This window comes from Tasmannia lanceolata, unplaced genomic scaffold (assembly GCF_043159265.1).
Source record: "Tasmannia lanceolata isolate RefF3 unplaced genomic scaffold, GAP_Taslan_0.1 ptg000006l, whole genome shotgun sequence".
Taxonomy (NCBI): Eukaryota; Viridiplantae; Streptophyta; class Magnoliopsida; order Canellales; family Winteraceae; genus Tasmannia; species Tasmannia lanceolata.
In genome coordinates this window covers 3,305,866-3,325,250 of record NW_027518683.1, presented here as the reverse complement: position 1 = coordinate 3,325,250, position 19,385 = coordinate 3,305,866, and the positions used below count along the sequence as shown (strand labels likewise).

Here is a 19,385-nt window from a genome sequence, read left to right as displayed (position 1 = left end):
GGGAAGATGGCTACAATCTCTCACGTTCCCGTGACCCATATAGGAAGAGAAGGAAATTCAGCAGCAGATCTACTCTCAAAACGCTCTTGTCCATGCAAAGGGAGCAACATTCCTCTGTCTCTTTGCCCCCAGACCATTGGATAGAGAGGGAGAGCTTCATTCGCGATTGTAATTTTCTTCTTTTATTCCTGTATTGTGTCCTCTTTATTAAGACATCTGGTAGGGGTCTTGGCCTAACCCCAGCTTACCCATAAAAAAATAAAGGGAACATGGCACTTCCACCTACTTTCCAGCATTCCCACCCTCCTTTGTTTGTCTTCTCTTGAAATTGATTTTTTTCTCAAGAAAAGACAACAAAAGAAATGGAATGCAGATACTGTTCCTCTTCTTTAAATTTATAAGGAACTGAAACACAAAGCACTGGGCCAGACTAGTAGTGGTGCTCCACCTAGATCAAATAAATTTGCAATTTAAGTACATTCTAATGCATGTATATTTACCATCCAAATAAACTCAAAATGAGACCAGGGAAGAGTAAAGATGACTTACATATAAAGCCATGTAGCCTTCGAAAAAAACATATTGGACTACATTCGTTCAATATCTTCCCCCCTCATTTTGGAAATCTGAATATTCCTAAATAAAATATACAAATTTGAAAAGCATTTCTCTTCAGACTCAAGACAACCTTGAAGAGTTGTCTTGCATTTTGTAAATCTGAATATTCCCCAAGAAAATACACAAATTTGAAAATCATCCATCTCTTCAGACTCGAGACAACCTTGAAGAGTTGTCTTGCATAAAAGTAGCTCTGTAATCATAGATTACTTAGGAAAGAATGCCTGTGTCAGAAATGAATTGCAAAGGTTACTGGTGAGTCGATCAACCACCTTTTTCATGTAGAACTAAGTAGGATTCTTTTGCAAATTGAAAATGCAAGGTTTGCCTTCTCAGAGATGCAAAATCGTCTGACATTTTGGCATTTGTGTGCGCAGAGGGCTCAGTTTCGGAACAGGCCCTTGAACAAAAATATACCAATGCCTCCTAATGCCAATGTGAGAATAAGGGGGTTTCTGCAAAAATCAGCATCAATTATGATGCTTTTGCCATGTGTTCTTCCTCTCTGATTCTGCTCTCCCATGTTCTCATGTAGAAAACTGCTGAGGTTATCTAATTGGTGAATGAGTTGACGTTGACCCCGTGCAATGAGCGCAATCTGTTTATAGCATACTTCACAGAATCAGACCAAGATAGAGAAAACAAAGCACAATATTAAAATAAATTAGAGATGTAGAATATCATGGACTCACTGATAAGTGCACCTTTGATTTTCATTTTTATTTTAAAATTGTATTTGAGCAATATAAGTGCGCACTTGATCAATATGCAATATAGAAAATCATCGGCAAAAGATATAAAATATTGATACTGGCGATTCACTAGGTCATGGATAGCTTATCAGTGTCCTGCTGATACACTAAGTACCAGCCGATATATTAAACAATCATACCATAATTTCTAACAGGCCATGAGCTGGTATGAATTAAAAGGAAAGAATATCATACCTCTTCCATTAACTGAGATTCTTTGGCCAAATGGGTAGAAGATGATGACCTGGGTATTAGGGATCCAGCCAAGGTACCATTGCTTAAACCAGATACGAAGAGAGAAGTGGGTACAGATCCATTGCAAGTTTCAGCTTGCGGAGACAGGTTTTGTTGGCTAGTAGAAGATTTCTTGATGCTGAACTTGGAATTCAGTTCTTCGATTCGGGATGTGAATTCATCCATCCTCTCATTCAGTGTCGCAATCTGCTCTGAGAGCTGAGTAATGACACCCTAAAAGGATCAGAAGCGGAAAAATAATGTTTAGAACTTAATGGGAGTTGCCAGTATAATACCAATTTCTACAATACAAGTTTTCAATGTGAGTTTGTTTACAGCAACCTAAAAGAGTGCCAAAAGCCCAAGATTTGATGCTCAAGAGCAATGTTAAGAAACATTTCCAACTCCCTTTCAGTTTTAGGATGAGGAATTATGTTGGATTTGTAGCTCAGTGGTCAAGATGTCCTCAGTATATTTAAATAACTTAAAAAGAAATGTCATTTCTTGAGTTGCAGGATCTCACCTGGTTTGCAAGCATTGCAGGCGATTCCGGGGTTCTTCCATCAAACCTTCGACTGTTGACATCAATCCTGGTTGGCTTGGTTAGATTCTTGTCCCGTTGCGTTGAATAGGAATGTGAGAAACCACTGTTCAAAATATACAACAGTTACCTTTCTAGAAATTAAACATACAAACTTTCCTTACCATTCAACCATCAGGGACATTGAATTCTTCTGACATAAGTACTCTTTAGTCATTGATACACTGACAGGGGGTGTTTCTGGTGATCAAAAGGGGCGGATATATCACTTCCATAAATCAAACCCCAAATATCTTAAATCGGCCCCCTATGTCTCTTTCTCTCTCCTCTGGGTTAGAGAAAGAGAGAGAGGAGAGAGAAAGACATAGGGGGTCAATTTATCACTCCCCTTTAAAAATCTCAGGAGTATTTTAGGATTTTGTCCTTTTATCAAAATGTCGCGATCAAAATGCGATATTTTGAAAATATAGGAGATATTTGCAACATAGTGCAGAAAGGCATTTCGCAGCTGTCTGCTGTCTGGTGCATGTGAGAATGATAGTCCCTACTCTATTAGAACACATGTAAAATGATGGGCCCCATCCATGCTATACATGAGGTGTGGAAAAACTTACCATAGAAAAATTTTCACAAATATTTTCCATGGAAAAAATTTTCCAATAAAATTTTCCACGAAAAGAAACAAATGACAAAGGAAAGAAGCATGCTTAATATATATGATAGATGTATAACTATATATATCACTGTATACTCATTTTTGAAGAGAATGAATTACTCTCCCCATGTGTGGCTGTTGCCCTCTATTTTTTATCTTGTTCTCTCCTCCACATCATATTTATTATCCCGTTGTGTCATTGTATACTCAGTTTTGTGGTCAGGTATCACAAATATGAGCCCTTTCTCTTTCTCTGGATTTTTGTTAAAGTGGAAACCGGTGAAGCAGATCACCGTGAATGCTATGGATGATATTAAGGGCTTGCAACAGCACCCTTGAGTTAATAATTATTCTCAGATACGTGCGTGCATACATATAAACCTCATCTATTAGTATAATATCGCTATACTGCTGCTCCGATGATAATCTTATTCCCTAACGACCTCCAACTATCTTCTTTTGAAAAATCAACTCCTTTCATTTCTTTGCAACAAACATCTCATTGGTGGGATCAGAAACAATACCTCTTAAGATTCTTAGTTCTCATGGCGACCCTATCTGCAGAGGCTCGGGAAAGTGCTTCTTTGGGGCTAGACGCCAAATCCTCATCTATACTGAGCTTCATCCTCAAATCATCTGGTAACGCCTGTGTACCAATCATATCAGATTACAACAATTTACTAAATGTAAGTAGGAAATGAAATATTCAGCGTAAGGAAAATTCAAAAGATGCCATACCATAACTTCATTTACAAGTTTTTCCAGCTGAATCTGCTGTATATAAGTACGAGGAATATACGAACCTTCCAGGCCCAATTGCTCTCCTATGATTTTTACAGCTAAACGATCTCTTCCTTGCACCTTTTACCGACATCAATAAAAATTAAAATCCAGTGCAAAAATTAGTAAATAAAACTATTAGCAGTATAATTTATAAAGTGCCACTAGTAAAATGTATATAGCTTGGCAGGCAATATAAATACAGCAAGCTAAATAGAAATGGGTCTTTTTTCAAGCTAAATACATATTGATGGGGAAACATACTATCTTAAGAGTTAGGCACGATTGGGGCCAAGTATTATCGAAAGAGGCATTTCAAAGAAACACAACTCATCAAAGAAATGCTCTGTGAGCAAAGAACATGCCTGCGGGTTCCAAGAGGTGAATGGAGAAGTTGGATAGGTACTTTTATTTAGGTGGAACAAGAAGGGAAGGATGATTCAACAAGATGAAGATGAAGATCCAAAAGGCCCTTGAGAAAAAACATGGAAGACTATAAAAACTAAGCTCAAAGACAAACACCATGGGAACCTTAAACATTTACAATGAAAATTATATGCAATATGGGAAGTGCTCCTGCATACCCAACAACGGAAGGATTCAGCCCAAAATACTTACTAATAAGTAAACAGATTGCTGATTATTCCGATGCAAATCAGTTAATTAATATAGAGTTAAGTTAACTGATGCACCAGGTTTTAACAACCAGAGCTCAAAAAATTTCCTAGTTCTGAAATTTCTTAGAAGATGAAATGCCTTCCTTTAAAGGTAATCGGATAGATGAAATCAAACGACACAGCGTACTCAACTGAAGAGGAAAAAATAGACAATTAAAATTCAAGCAAAGAAACTATATTGAATGAAAGAAATGTAAAATTGTAAACTATGATGGTACACTAATTGGCAGTCCATCCATAGACTATACATTACACCAACTTCCCATAGTCTAAATCAATCTTCAAATCCTACTCTTACTAATTCCTAACAGATACTGAGACCGCATCTACTAATCTAAGTATTTGTGTCTCAAATAAACAACAGACATCCTAAGTTTTTAGGGTTATAACTAAAACACCTAACACTTTGAGTTAGAAACAACTCACAAACCCTCCCAAACACCTTAAAACAGCTCCTAAACTCCCTCCCAAATTTGGATTCCACCTAGCAGATAGAACCTCCCTAAAGCTCCTTCACGCTTGGTAGGGGTTAAAAGGGTCTGGATTTGGAACTCCATTGGGGAGTTTAATTTAAAATATTTTTACCAACATCTCCCTCCAGTTGTGCCATCCTCTCCAATTAATAGGAGTGGGGAGAATTCCAGTTCCGCCTAGAGCGTGCATTTTTTGTTGGACTACTGTGTTGAACAAGATCATGTCAGTCGATCATCTTCGTAATCAAAAGGTGCTAATAGTGGATCATTGTGTAATGTGTTTAGAGGCATGGGAGACCGTTGATCATTTGTTCATACACTGTCAGACTCCTAGGGAGTCTTGGTATTATATTATTGGTCGATTTGGTATGCCTTGAGTGTTACTAGCCTAGCTCAACAATTTTTTTGAGAGCTAAATTGCCACTTTTTGGCTTAAAAAAGATTCTTTCGACATCACCTTTGCTTGCTGCAATGTCGAAAATCTGGAAAGAAAGAAACAACCACCTGTTTAAGAATGTCTCCAAGGGATCCTTTTCCATTTATGCAAAGGCAGTGTACGTGACTCATAGATGGGCGTAGCGGCGTAGGTTTTGCAGTGCTTTTGGGACCTTTCTAGCTATGCTTTGAACCAAGTTTGGAGGGAGGTTTGTGTGAGTGCAGAGATGGGCATTTTCTGGCCCAATCGGGAATCAATGACTCCAATGAGGCAGAGGTGATGGCTATTTTACATGGTATCTATGTCACAAATATCTCCGATATTTTCAAAATATAGTGTTTTTATCGCGAGAATTTGATAAAATGACAAAATCCCGAACTAATCCCGAGATTTTAAAAATACAGCGAGATTTTCGTTTTTATCATAAAATATCCCGATAATATTGCGATATTATCCCGATATTTTTACGACATTTTTATTTTATATTTTTTTCTTAAATTTAATATTGTTATATATTTTTTAAATAATTTTAATTTTACCGTTTATTTCCCGATATAAACCCGAAAAAATTAATAAAAATTAATATATCCCGAGATTTTCCCTTGCCGAGAGATTCCCGAGAACGACATTTGTGACATAGCATGGTATCAGGTTCACAGATAATGAAACCCAAAATTTCAAATCAAAGTGATGTTTTGGGACCTCTGTTGATGTCAGAAGATGTCATGCAGACATCTTCATCACTCCACCCTTCTGGAACCTACTTCAGCCCCTCCCTCCTCCTTTCTTGTAAATATGTCCGGATGGCTCTTTGAGTTACTTGGTCTAGAGGATTTGCATCAATTTCCATCACCATCTAGTTTTCATATGCAGAAGTGTGGGAGTCACTAACAATACCAGAAATTAATCCATGAGAGAATAGTTATTCTTCATATTAAAGTATGTTAACTTACCAACTTCTCCAAAAGCTTAAGCTGTTGGAGAAAGGCGTTATTTATCTTTTATACTTTAACACTCCCCCGCACGTGTGGCCCACTTGGCAAACACGTGGCACATGTGATCCCACTTTGGGCCAACCATCTCATGTGGATTTTTGCTATCCGGGAGATTTGAACTTGGGACCTTTGGCTCTGATACCATGTTAACTTACCAACTTCTCCAAAAGCTTAATCTGTTGGAGAAAGGCGTTATTTATCTTTTATAATGTAAAGTATAAAAGATAAATAACGCCTTTCTCCAACAGATTAAGCTGAAAAGCATTGGAGTAACTGGTCGTTTCACATGGTATCAGAGCAAAAGGTCATGGGTTCAAACCTCCCTGATATAAAAAATCCACATGCAATGGCTAACCCAGAAAGTGGGGCCACATGTGCCACATGTAAGCCAACCCTAAAAAGAGGGGCCAAACGTGGGAAATGATATTTACGCCCCTTTTATCAACAGGGACACCCATTTGCTAGTGTACTTTGTAATCAAAGCCACTGGATTTTTCTGACAAAAAGTACACTAGCCCCCTTTTTGCCATTAATACACTGGCAAATGGGTGTCCCTGGTGATAAAAGGGGCGTAAATATCACTTCCCCCCAACGTGAGGAGGAGGAGTGTTAAAGTATAACAGATTAATTAACGCCTTCTCCAACAGCTTAAGCTTTTGGGGTAACTGGTCGTTTCACACTTCACATTTTAACACTTAGTCTATGGATTTCCATTCTAATATAACAATGTATCACAATTTCTTAATAGAATATGGAGACTTATATGATTTGCCAAGTAGTCTCCAATTATAGACACATTATGCCATCATTTCTCCAATAACAAGCTACAATGAATGACTTCTTTTAAGCATAGTTAGAAAATGTTTATTGCAAAAACTTTATTGTAAAAGTGCATAGATTCACTAGTGTTTCAGTATTACTTAGTGGGAAGAATAAGGTTGTTTGCATTCTGCAAAATTAAGATTCTTGAAACTTCTTCAAGGTAATTAGTAATATTCATCAAAGAGAGAACTTCTGTTTCTCCAAATAAGCAAACTACTAACAGCATTTAGTAGTAGTTTAACTACAGCCTATAAATAATGTATTAACCAAATTTCCTGGCCAAGATGCAATTTACATGGTGAATGAAGTGAACATTTGCATGAGAGATAAATCAAGAATAAGAAATATCACAAAAAATCTACTCAAACATAATAGTGATATACAAGGATGCATACCTGAACATAATGGCGATTTAATTGTTCTAACCAATCAATTTTCACACACACTTTATCATCAGAAAAAACATGGCTTCTTCTTTTTAAAATGGCTGCAATTGTATATCCCAAGGCCATCAACCCACCAAGAAGTCGCACACTGACTTCAAAAGTAATTCTCGGTGATATGATGAATGGACTGTCTGTAACCCATTCCTGAAATCAGCAAGGATACTAATGTGATTTTAAAAAATGAATCTTGATCCAAAAATGCCACCAACTTTTGCAATGCATACAAGCAAAAAAAAAAAACACTCAAAGCAAGATATAAGAGAAATTAGGCACTATCCTTGGCCTTCCTACTAATGAGGGAAAAACATTCTAAGCAAGATATGAGAGAAGTTAGACACTATCCTTGGCCTTCCCAATAATGAGTGAAAAACATTCATTCAGGAGATGAAACATATAGATCCTACTTGGAGTCACATAGTTTTCAGTTTTCACAACATAACATTAAATAGGTTCATGCTACAATAATAATGTGGGCATGCAATAGAGCAGGACAAAGGTGCACTGTGGAAATTTTACAAAGAAAAAGAGTACGCATAAAGGGTCTTTCTGTGAATATGTCCAGCTTTTAGTTGGCTTACTTATGAACAAGTCAGTTAAATCTGTTTACGAGAGGTCATAACAAATTCACCCGAAAAGGAGATTCAGTGACAATTTCTCTGTTGAGGGCCATCTATGTCTATGTATTGTGTAGTGAAGTACTTTTGTAGCATGTAGGGATAAAGTGGATCACATTTTGCGGTATAACTTTTTGCATCAGGATAAAACCTTGATTTATCTAAGTGTCTCATTTCGGTATTATTTATTTACCATCTACATAGTTCTAATGTATTCCCAAAAAAATAGATACATCTTCATATCTTACGCTTTATGAACTACTGTGAATTTAACAAGGGAAATGTTATCAGCACTACCATATTGTGATGATCGCACTCCTCACTTTATTAAAAAGTAAGGTATGACACGCACCATAGGATGATCCAAACCGTCCATTAGATGGGCCACAGCCTAAATAGGTTGTGCCCCAAAAATCATTCCCATAGGTTGATCCTAACCCTCCGATCGATAGAGGGACTGAATCGTAGAGGGTTGATCCTAGCCCTCTATAGATCGAAGAGTTAGGATCAACCTATGTAAATGATTTTTGGGGCACAACCTATGTAGGCTGTGGCCCATCTAATGGACCGTTTGGATCATCCTATGGAGTGGGCCATACTGTACTTTTTAATAAAGTGAGGAGTGGGGGATTATCAAAAGATGGTAGTGCTGATAACATTTCCCTTTAACAATATATCATATAATTGTATGGACATGTCAATGTGTCTTTTCAAGGCCACCATGCCTGAAATATGTTTGTCTTAGTTGCATAGCTATAGTGTACAGTGTTCCTTAGTGGAGGACAAAACGAGGATCCATCAAATATCACTTAAAGTTTCTATTTAATCAACACTTGAACTTTTATATAGGGCAGTTATAAATCGACCCCCTCAACTCAACTCAACTAAGCCTTTGTCCCAAACTAGTTGGGGTCGGCTATAGAAAAGTGGCAGAGTTTATGGCCGGCTGCCAACCTGATGCCTACCCTCCTCCTTTATCCTGGCTTGGGACAGGCTGATAAATCGACCCCCATATACGGCAGTGCTGAGAGAGAGAGAGAGAGAGAGAGAGAGAGAGAGAGAGAGAGAGAGAGATATGGGGATCGATTTAAGATATTAGGGGGGTCGATTTATCACTGCCCTTTATATATTCACTTCCGAATTGTGGCATCATAAAAACTGACAAAGGTTTATGAACTTTTCCCTAGCTCAGGTACAATTTCAAAAATATTCCCGAAAATATAATGATTAGCCAAGGTTGAAGACAGGGACTGATGACTCAGGTATCAATAATCTTCATTCAAATATCAGCTTCTAGAAATATTTCATACATTACTAGGACATGGTGTATTCTCCATGACTTTGTATGAACCATCACCTACAAGTATGGAACCCATAAGAATTTCTCTATTAATATATTCGGAAACATGTGAAGATCAAAACAATGCAGCATTTAAAAGGAAAACCATGAAAGCCGGCTATTTAGAAATTATACCTGAAAATAAAAAAAGCAATCAGTCAACAAATAGATATGCATAACAACTGTCCCCACATCTGAATTTATTTCACAGTTTTGAGAAAGTGGGGGAAATATTAAGTTCCCAAAAACAAACCTCAAACATAAGATTGTATTTTCCATCTCTATTCCGCATCCTCAGATATGATTGGCAGGCTTCTGGATCTTCACCTGGTGGCAGGAGATATATATCATAAGTCTCTTCCAGAGTTTCTGTATGTTCTTGGGAAATAACAGCCTTGATTTGATCCGCTGTCAAAGTCCTCCGTGACTACAACAATAGAAAGCAGTTTACGATTGATCAGTAAAGACATGCTCAGCCGAGATCCTGTGAAGTTCTAAAGAAATGGACCAGATATAAACCTTTAAAATATAAGCAGGATTTTGGAAGCCAGAGAAAGGATTAAACTTGTTGATAATTTTTATGTGTGCGGTTTGCAGATCTGGCTCAATAAAAGCCTTGTACATTGGGTACACCTGTGAAGAATGGCGTAGTTGAGAATTATTAGAAACTGAATCAAAGAATCCATCAATAACGACATTTGTAATATCGGTTTCTTTACAGACTACAATCCTTAGATTCCTAATAAAGAAGTATACGTGCAAATCAAAGTAATTCAAACACTAAGTACTTAAAAGAAAAAATATATATAACATGGATAAGTGAATGAACCGTTTCAGAGATTTGATGAATTATTTCTTCTGGTTCTTGGCCAGCACGTTGTATGTCCCGTAAAACCCTTTTCACAAGGTCAAAGTGAACACCGCCTGTCACAGATACACGAATGTCTAGTACAGGTCGTAATCTTTCGCTCAACGCATAGATGCCTTCAATAATTACAATCCGAGAGCTGGGTACTTCAATAGTCCTGTTAGCAGTACAAGACAAAAGATTAAAAAACCATGAAAATTATGATTTAAAAAAGGGAAAAATACACTTAGACCCCCTGTGGTTTCTGACACATTCAACTTAACCCCAAATGTTTAAAAAGTTACAAGTAGACCCCCTGTGGTTTCAATTTGTGTAAGGTAGACCCCCTCAGTTGACGGTTCGTCCACAGATTGAAGGGTTAGGATGATCCGATGGAGCTGATTTTTTAGGCACACCATCTCTATGTCAGGGCCCATCAAATGAACGCTTTGGATCATCCAAACAATGTGGGCCCACTGTGTTTTTGGTAGTGTTTGGATTCGGGTATTGGCCCACATTGTTTGGATGATCCAAAGCGTTCATTTGATGGGCCCTGACATAGATAGGGTGTGCCCAAAAAATCAGCTCCATCGGATCATCCTAACCCTTCAATTTGTGGACGAACCGTCAACTGAGGGGGCCTTCCTTATACAAATTGAAACCACAGGGGGTCTACTTGTAACTTTTTAAACATTAGGGGTTATGTTGAATGTGTCAGTAACCACAGGGGGTCTAAGTGTATTTTTCCCTTTAAAAAATATCAAATCGAATTAGGAATAGATTGTTTGATCAGGAAAAGATTGTTTGATCAAACCATTTAGAACGTAATAAGAAATTGGGGTATAACCTGCATCCTGTGCGACAGCTCGACTTGAAATCATATATTGGAACCTGAACAGGCTCCCCTCCTTTTAGACCATGAATATTTTCAAGCAAAGTGTCATAGTCTGTCAAGCGTGGGTCTGTTAGACAATTACAATCGTTAGATTTTCATGCATTTTTCTTCTATTTCAAGTACCAGTGTTCCACAATGAATGGCACAAAGTTTGCTGCTAAGACATTTAAAGGTATAAACCATAAGCATATTTTAAATATTTTAAAAGAGGATCTATAATTAGGGAACCCATATAATATCAAATTAGCTAGATCGGCGTAGAAACCACAACCAGGGTAAGTTTCAGCAAAATCAGTCTTTAATGATAGCCAATCCCTTAACAAGATCTTGGGACATCGTTCGCCTGAGCAAGGCTCCTTTATCTAAGGTGACACCAGGTGGACTCTCCCTCTCCCAGGCCTCGTCAAGCTTTAACTTTGATGGGTCCAATCTGGGGAATCCAGGAGCTTTGGGCGTCAAGGGACTTTTGCGAGTCAGGTGGCAGCACCAAGAGGGCTTTTTCTGGACCACTGGATTGCTTGGATTCAATCAATGCACAAATGCAGGCTCTCTTAAACGAATTACGTCGTATGGAGGAAGCGGACCATGATCGTCTCATTGTAGAGGGAGACTCCCTCAACGTAATTTGTTGGACTAAGTCAGGTTTGTTTTATCCTTGGAGACAGATGGGTACTATGGAAGAGATTTTGGACCAGATTGAAGAACATTCGATTCTACATAAGGAAGGAGAGATTGAAGAGGATGTTAACCATAGAATAAGAGCAGGTTGGTTGAAGCGGAAGCTTGCATCAGGAGTTATGTGTAACAGTAAAATCCCTACCAAGAAGCAGCATGTGCATAAGATGAGTGTAGCGGAGATGCGAATGCTTAGATGGATGTGCGGCCACACAAGGTTAGATAGAATTAAAAATGAAGACATTCGTAGAAAGGTGGGGGTGGCACCAATTGAGGAGAAGATGAGAGAGCATTGCTTCAGATGGTTTGGACATATCCAACGTAGGCCTTTGGATGCTCCGGTGAGAAGAGGCAACTCGTGCCAAATTGATGGAGTAAAAAGAGGTAGGGGCAGACCGAAAACAACTTGGGTAGAAACAGTGAGGAGGGACTTGTTAGCTAGGAACATAACAGAGAACATGACCTTGGATAGGATAGAATGGAAGAAAATGATCCACGTAGAAGAACCCAACTAGAGCCAGGATTAGAGCAGGGTAGATTCCTTTCACCTTCTTCATGAAATTTTTCTAAAGGATTCATTTAGCCGACCCCAACTAGTTTGGGACAAAGGCTTTGTTGAGTTGAGTTGAGTTGAGTTGAGAAACATTCGATCACTATTCATCGAGTCTGGAGGATTGAGGGACATTTGATCAATATCCATCAAGTTTGGACGTTTACCAATAATGAGGCAGATAGATTGGCTAGGCCTGGGTCGGAGTGAACATAACGAGACTAGAGTTTTTTTTTCTTCCTCCTCAATTATCATCTTCTTTTCCTCATTCCTTTTTTGTTTGGATTGTAACTTACCACCACAGTCATTTTCATTAATAAAACCGGTTCCATTCGAAAAGAAACACCCAAATTAATCTAGAAGGAGCAAAAGGACCCAACATCAAAACTAGACCTTTCTGCTTATTCCAGCAAAAAATTGATACCAAAGGAATCTCTACGAGCTACATAAGGACACAACATCAAAACTAGATCTTATGTACAGGAAATGCTCATAGATGCCAAGATCATACATTTTATGCTGATTCCAATAAAAAAATGTCTCCGAAAAAAGTTCAATACTTCGATTTATGTATTCGAAAATATGTGCATAAACAACATAAACAACTGTTGTTATGTTGTTCAGGAGAACTACACTACCTCTGCAGAAAGAAAAAGTTACCATCATAATTTCCATCGATAATACGACTGGAATCATTATAGCTGTCCATTGATAAGACGGCAATGCTGGGCATAAAATTGAGCACCTTCTCAGTAAACACGGTCTTTCCAGCCCCAGAAGGACCAGCTACCCCCACCAATATTATCCCATCATTCTTTTGGGCCAACAGCTGGCATGCACGGATAACTATAAAGAATCCTTTCTCAAATGACAGTGTTTCTTGAATCGGAGTAATTTCATACCGATTATTATCTTTCCGCTTTACCAGTTGGACTTGATCTCTTAACAAACCAGCCCTTTGACGAGGTGATTCAGAACCAGAATTATCTTGAGCCATTGACAAGCTAACAATGTCAGGTTTCTCCTGCAATGCAAACAATCCAAAATCCAGTTAACATCTGAAAAGACACACACACAAGCTAATAATGTCAGGTTTCTCCTGCAGTGCAAAAAATCCAAAATCCAGTTAACATCTTAAAAGACACACACATATCAATAAACAAACAAAAAATAACCACCATTATGTGGAGAACATAGAGGGCATAACTCCTGCGTGGAGGACGCCTTGTCAAATTCTAAGAATTAGTCAGCAAGAATTTTCCATAGGATTCATTTCATAGAAGAGTGGCAAAGTTTTTCGGCCAGCTGCCAACCTAACGCCAACCCTCCTCCTTTACCCTGGCTTGGGACAGGCTGTGAAAAACAGTTGTGAAGCCAGCCATGTTGTACGGCTCAGAATGTTGAGCCACCAAGAAGCAGTATGTGCATAAGATGAGTGTAGCGGAGATGCGAATGCGTGCGCGCGCGCACACACACACACACACACATATCAATAAACAATCAAAAAATAACCACCATTATGTGGAGAACATAGAGAGCATAACTCCTGCGTGGAGGACGCCTTGTTAATTTCTAAGAATTAGTCAGCAAGAATTTTCTATAGGATTCATTTCATAGAAGAGTGGCAAAGTTTTTCGGCCAGCTGCCAACCTGTCGCCAACCCTCCTCCTTTACCCTGGCTTGGGACAGGCTGTGAAAAACAGTTGTGAAGCCAGCCATGTTGTACGGCTCAGAATGTTGGGCCACCAAGAAGCAGTATGTGCATAAGATGAGTGTAGCGGAGATGCGAATGCTTAGATGGATGTGATGCCACACAAGGCTAGATAGAATTAAAAATAACGACATTCGTAAAAAGGTGGGGGTGGCTCCAATTGAGGAGAAGATGACAGAGCACCGCTTAAGATGGTTTGGACATATCCAACGTAGGCCTTTGGATGCTCCGGTGAGAAGAGGTGACTCGTGCCAAATTGATGGAGTAAAAAGAGGTAGGGGCAGACCGAAAACAACTTGGGTAGAAACAGTGAGGAAAGACTTGATAGCTAGGAACATAACAGAGAACATGACCTTGGATAGGATAGAATGGAAGAAAATGATTCACGTAGAAGAACCCAACTAGAACTAGGATTAGAGCCTGGTGGATTCCTTTTACCTTCTTCATGAATTTTTTCTAAAGGATTCATTTCGCCGACCCCAACTAGTTTGGGACAAAGGCTTTGTTGAGTTGAGTTGAGTCAGCAAGAATGACCCTTTCATGTTTAATTATGAATTTTTCATATACTAGGAGTTAAGAATAATCCTTTCATGTTTAATTATGAATTTCTCAAATCTCATTTCTAGGAACACAAATGGGATAGTGGATAGAAAAAGTAAAATGGGATTACATGAATCGGGCAAGCTCCTCGTCTGTTGTAATTTTCATTTTTTCTTTTCTGGTAAAGGAAAAGCCTTCCAAGTTTTACATGATTACAAGCCATCACATTATGAATTTAGCACATTCATACACATTGTGGATGCGCCTTTCTCAATTCTCATCAGAGGGTTTACTACGATAGTTTTTGTCACTCATGCCACTGGCACCAATTTATGGATGCCTAAGATTTTTCAAATCACATCAGTAGATAGATTTGTTGCAGGGAAAGTTGTCGAGTTTCACAACTAGTAATCCCCACACAGAAAATTAGTTCAAAGCAAAATGGGAGAACAAATAAAATGAATTTGATGCTCCACTGGGAGAAACTTATCTCTATGAAAAAAAACCGACAAAACTGCAGAATCTTTCAAGCAAGTATAAATTCTCCTTCAAATCCCAACCTGACTTTAAAGCATCTAGATTTTGAATCTAACATAATTAAAGCCTCAAATGACCCCCAAACAATTCTACTAAATCCAACAGGAATTCTAATTCAAAATAGAAAGGTCCCTTAAAACAGTCCCATTGATTTTACACGGGACTTCCTAAAGCAAACTAAAACCACTCCCTAAAATCAAACTAATTTCATATAATGAAAAAACACATCGCCGTTTTGTGCTTTAGGACCAGCCAAGCCATGTAGGCCATTGCCGATGCCATCATGACAACACTGTCACATCACCAATCACTTCTTCGATTATGTTCCTTGGACCTATATAGTGATTTAGTCTGCACAATATGTGTGAGTGCGGAGCGTGTCTAGTCTCCCATCCATAGCGTAGAAAATCTAATGTATTTGCATGTTTTAAATCATTTTCTTTCAATTAGCATCAATTAATGTACCTTAGGGTAGCTTGATTAATATAAGTAAGCCTGTTTTCCAAAATCTAATTATTATCAAAAGCTAGTTTAGACTAGATCGTAAAAGATTTTCATTCAATCTTTATTTTCATTATATGTAGCTTAGTACAATAGTATAGCATTGTGTGCATTCATTTACTTTTAATTCTACTCAAACTCTCTTTTCCCAAAATTTGGATCAAGTCTAATATCTATGCCTCAAGTCGATCAGTGGGTCAAACTGTCGATCTACAGGTCAGTCTGTAAATTAATGTTTTTTGGTGGGTGTGAATCAATGTTTTGACACATCAATCGATAGGAAATGCCATTGATTGATTCCGTGCCTGGGTGGTCCGGATCATAGCTTGCGAAATGTGATTCAACAAAAAACGAAACGAAAAAATTCGAATTTAATATGGCATTGGTTCAAAAAAGCATAGCAAAAAAAGAAATGATCAAATAAACGAGAACGCAAAAATATGCATTTAATACATTTAAAATTTTGTCATTTACAAAATATAGTGGGATTAAAATTGGAAAGTTGGCCAAAAAACTCTGTTATTTTGTTGTAGAAGTTTTAAACGGGATATTAAACGGAGAACATGCAAACACGTTTTTTTCAAAAAAAAAAATGCCATTTAAAACGAAGTTTTGCTAACCATGGTCCGGAGCAGCACCATCTTTCATTCTCCATTTTTGTGTTGCTTTGATTGTTTTCTTCAATTTAGCCCATTCCTGACCTGTCTCTATTTGCGCGTAATAATTGTGCATCTATTTGATTTCCTTGCTATATAAGTTGGTGCTTTGCAATTATAAACTATTGTTGGGGGTCATCTTTCAAAACAAATTATAAACTATTGTTGCTTGATCTCAACCTTTCTTAACTTTTATTTCATTTCATATTTTGAAATTTTTATTTTATTTTTTCAATACTTATAAGTAGCCCACCCAAATGAAAAATGATGCTCAGCTGAGTCAAGCTTGAGTAAAGATTTTTTTCAACATTCCTGCTTGGATTATATCACTAGTAATTCATGGGTTCCACTTTGTCGTACGTCTTCACTTTACCTTCCGCTTTCTTTTGTCTGATTGTAGCCAAGCTATTTCTCCTTTCTGAGAATCGTCTTTGATGCTATGTCGGTCATGGTGTTGCTTGTACTTTCGTCAAGTCGAATATGAGTAGGCCTTGACCAACTGGTGAGCCTTACGCATCTTGTGCTCCACAAATCTCTTGGGAGGTCAACCGTGTACTTCCTTTTGCCGAGGCTCTTTGGTCGGTGACAATGCTCCTGTCAACGATGTAGAGGGACATTTGGGTTTTAGCATTAACAACGCAAATTTGCGGCAGGAATTAACCATTCTCTTAGCCTTGGTTTCTGAGATGAGGGAGGTCCCATCTCCTATGAGTCGGTTTGCTGTGATGGTGTACTCCTTTCCATATTTCATAAGCCAGTACTTTTTCTCCCTTCTGTAGAGAATCACTTCTCTATCTCACAAATATGGGCTACCAAGGATCACTTCGCAAATATCCAACAGTAGCACCTTGCATCTCAGCTCGTCTATGTATTGCTCAGTGATGGCAAACTTGAAGGTTCACTGTCTAGTGATCTTCATATCCACATCCTTCTGGGTCCAGCCCAAAGGATATGGTCATGGTAGGGGGTAGTTGTCAACCCCATCTTGGCCACCATTCCTTCAGAGATCAGGTTTTTTCAATACTTAAAAGTAGCCCACCCAAATGAGAAATAATGCCCAACCAAGTCAAGCTTGAGTAAAGAGTTTTTTTCAAGATTGCTTTCTTGTTCACTTAAACAAGATTCATGCTTACTTCCTCAAGACACTTCTCACACTGTTCTTCTTCACTTGTTGCTTCCTTAGTGATTCGTGCACCCCACTTTCTTTTCTAGACTCCACCATAGCAATACGTAAATCAAGGCAAGTGATCATATTGTTAAGCATTCCATCTAAGTGACAGTTTTCAACATTTCAAACATGCTCTCAAGATTATTATAGAGTTAAAATTTCACAAAAGCAATACACATGAAATTAGTTCTCTTGAGAAAAAACTTCTCCTCCTAATGCAAACCCACTAATATAAACTCCCTATTAAAATCTGTGTATCACATCCCCACATTTCAAGGTTATATACTAAACACATTCCAATTCTTTTCAAATATTCAAAGGCTTCAAGCAGGCCCATGAAATCAAAATACAGCATACCTCTTCTTCATCGAAGGGAAAAAAAAATTAAAAACAAAAACCTAGATGAAAAAACATGAAATTATATCTAACAAAATCAATAAAAAAAAAAAAATTCCTGACGGTCACATTCATTTATTTGTTCTTCGGATCTATTCAAACCAAACGAAATGAGAAATTTACATTCGGAAAAATCATTAACTAATAGAAATTAAAGAACAAGAAAACAAACCGAGTTTTGATGTAGATACGAATGAGATGCAGAAGTTCGAGAAGACTGTAGCGTTTTGTGGATCTTTCAATTGTTTTTTTGTTGGTTTTAGGGTTTTGATATTTTTAGGGCAAAAGAGAGAGAGGGTTTTGTTCGTTTTGGAGCTCTCTCTGCGATTAGTAGAATACCCGAGAAAGAAAGAAAGAAAGAGGTTTTATAGTCACGAGACTTAAGAAAATGAATGAGAGAACAAATTAGAGAGAGGGAGAGGGGTTTGATTTGGTTTTGGATTTCCAAATTATTGTAGTTATGTAGTTTGTCTTGTAGAAATTAGTTATGGATTTTTATGGGTTAATGTATTTGGATTTAGAATTGGTATAATTTATGCTCTTTTAATAGGTATGGTTCATGGTTGTCTCTATCAATAATTTTGTATTCTTTTTCCAAAATTAGAGATGGGGCCTTAGATGCTCTTTTCCATGGAAAGTAAAATTAGAGGACCACCTTGGTTGCACCTTTTCCATGAAAGGTGGCTCTCTTTCTCTCCCTCCCTCACATTTAGTGACCCATCTAATTCATTTAGATGCCCTTTTAAAAGGTAAATGAGCCTTTAGAATTAGACTGATTATATACATATATGGTATAGTAAGAGGATAGATAATCAGAAAATCTGATGTTACTCGATATGATTATGAATCCAGTCTAATAATCGATTTTATACTCAAAATCATTTCTCAGAGCACAAATCTAATAGGGACTAAATCAAAAGTAGAATGTGTTGGCTTTTTTCTTTAATTTAAGAATTAAAGTCATTTAAATATTCATAATTTATTAAGGGAGATCCCCCCTCCCTCCAAAAAAAAAAAAAAACTCTTGTAGGATAATGCACCCCCTGTAACGTTAGCGTCAAATCACGTTATTATCCTACAGGGGCGAAAAAATTATCGCCCTTTATTTATTTATTTTAAGCGAAAATGACGTATATTTTTAAAGTTACAATTGAATAGAAGTATCTCTTCCATATTATCTTACAATTTCTACAAATAACAGTATGAATACTCTCTCTCTCTCTCTCTCTCTCTGATCAAGGCAATATAAGCGCGTGTGCAGGGATGATAGGCTGCATGAGTGCACACCCATGGTAACTGGCTCTACTTTTTTCTTTTTCTTTTTGAATGATTCCATACCTGACTCTATTATTTTAGGTTGAATTATATGTGTTTTACTAGGTTATTTTGTTGTTTTATTTATACAATCCGAAATCCCATGTATTTCCTCTCAGAAAATAAATTCCAATACTGGTTATTGAATCTTAAAACTTTAATTAAATCAGCTCGTTTTGCAAAAGTTAATGACAAACTCAAAATTAGTCTGAT

The 19,385-nt window shown here is 37.6% G+C and overlaps 1 protein-coding gene across 2 annotated transcripts; it reads right to left on the bottom strand.

The window, feature by feature from the left end:
- Positions 1-531: 531 nt before the first annotated feature.
- On the bottom strand, positions 532-18,334 carry LOC143879286 (inorganic pyrophosphatase TTM2-like). 2 transcript variants are annotated; one of them, XM_077381594.1, is made up of 12 exons: positions 18,031-18,334; positions 13,010-13,373; positions 11,077-11,191; positions 10,212-10,407; positions 9,902-10,015; positions 9,636-9,809; positions 7,379-7,573; positions 3,539-3,661; positions 3,325-3,446; positions 2,128-2,251; positions 1,566-1,823; positions 532-1,216 (listed from the first exon to the last, which is right to left on the bottom strand). In XM_077381594.1, the coding sequence occupies exons 2-12, from the start codon at positions 13,344-13,346 to the stop codon at positions 1,001-1,003; spliced, it is 1,974 nt and encodes a 657-aa protein (XP_077237709.1). In that variant the 5' UTR covers positions 13,347-13,373; positions 18,031-18,334; the 3' UTR covers positions 532-1,000. The 2 variants fall into 2 exon arrangements, with proteins under 2 accessions (XP_077237709.1, XP_077237708.1); XM_077381593.1 differs by having other exon boundaries at positions 1,566-1,838; positions 18,031-18,332.
- Between the last annotated feature and the right edge of the window lie 1,051 nt (positions 18,335-19,385).

What these genes read in the sequence shown, in the direction of transcription:
- LOC143879286 (XM_077381593.1), bottom strand. Translation starts at nt 13,346, where the DNA reads ATGGCTCAAGATAATTCTGGTTCTGAATCACCTCGTCAAAGGGCTGGT. An exon ending in ATCCTGCTTATATTTTAAAG is followed by an intron (nt 9,810 to 9,901) that starts GTTTATATCTGG and finishes CTATTGTTGTAG; the next exon opens with TCACGGAGGACTTTGACAGC. An exon ending in AGAACTAAGAATCTTAAGAG is followed by an intron (nt 2,252 to 3,324) that starts GTATTGTTTCTG and finishes TATTTTGAACAG; the next exon opens with TGGTTTCTCACATTCCTATT.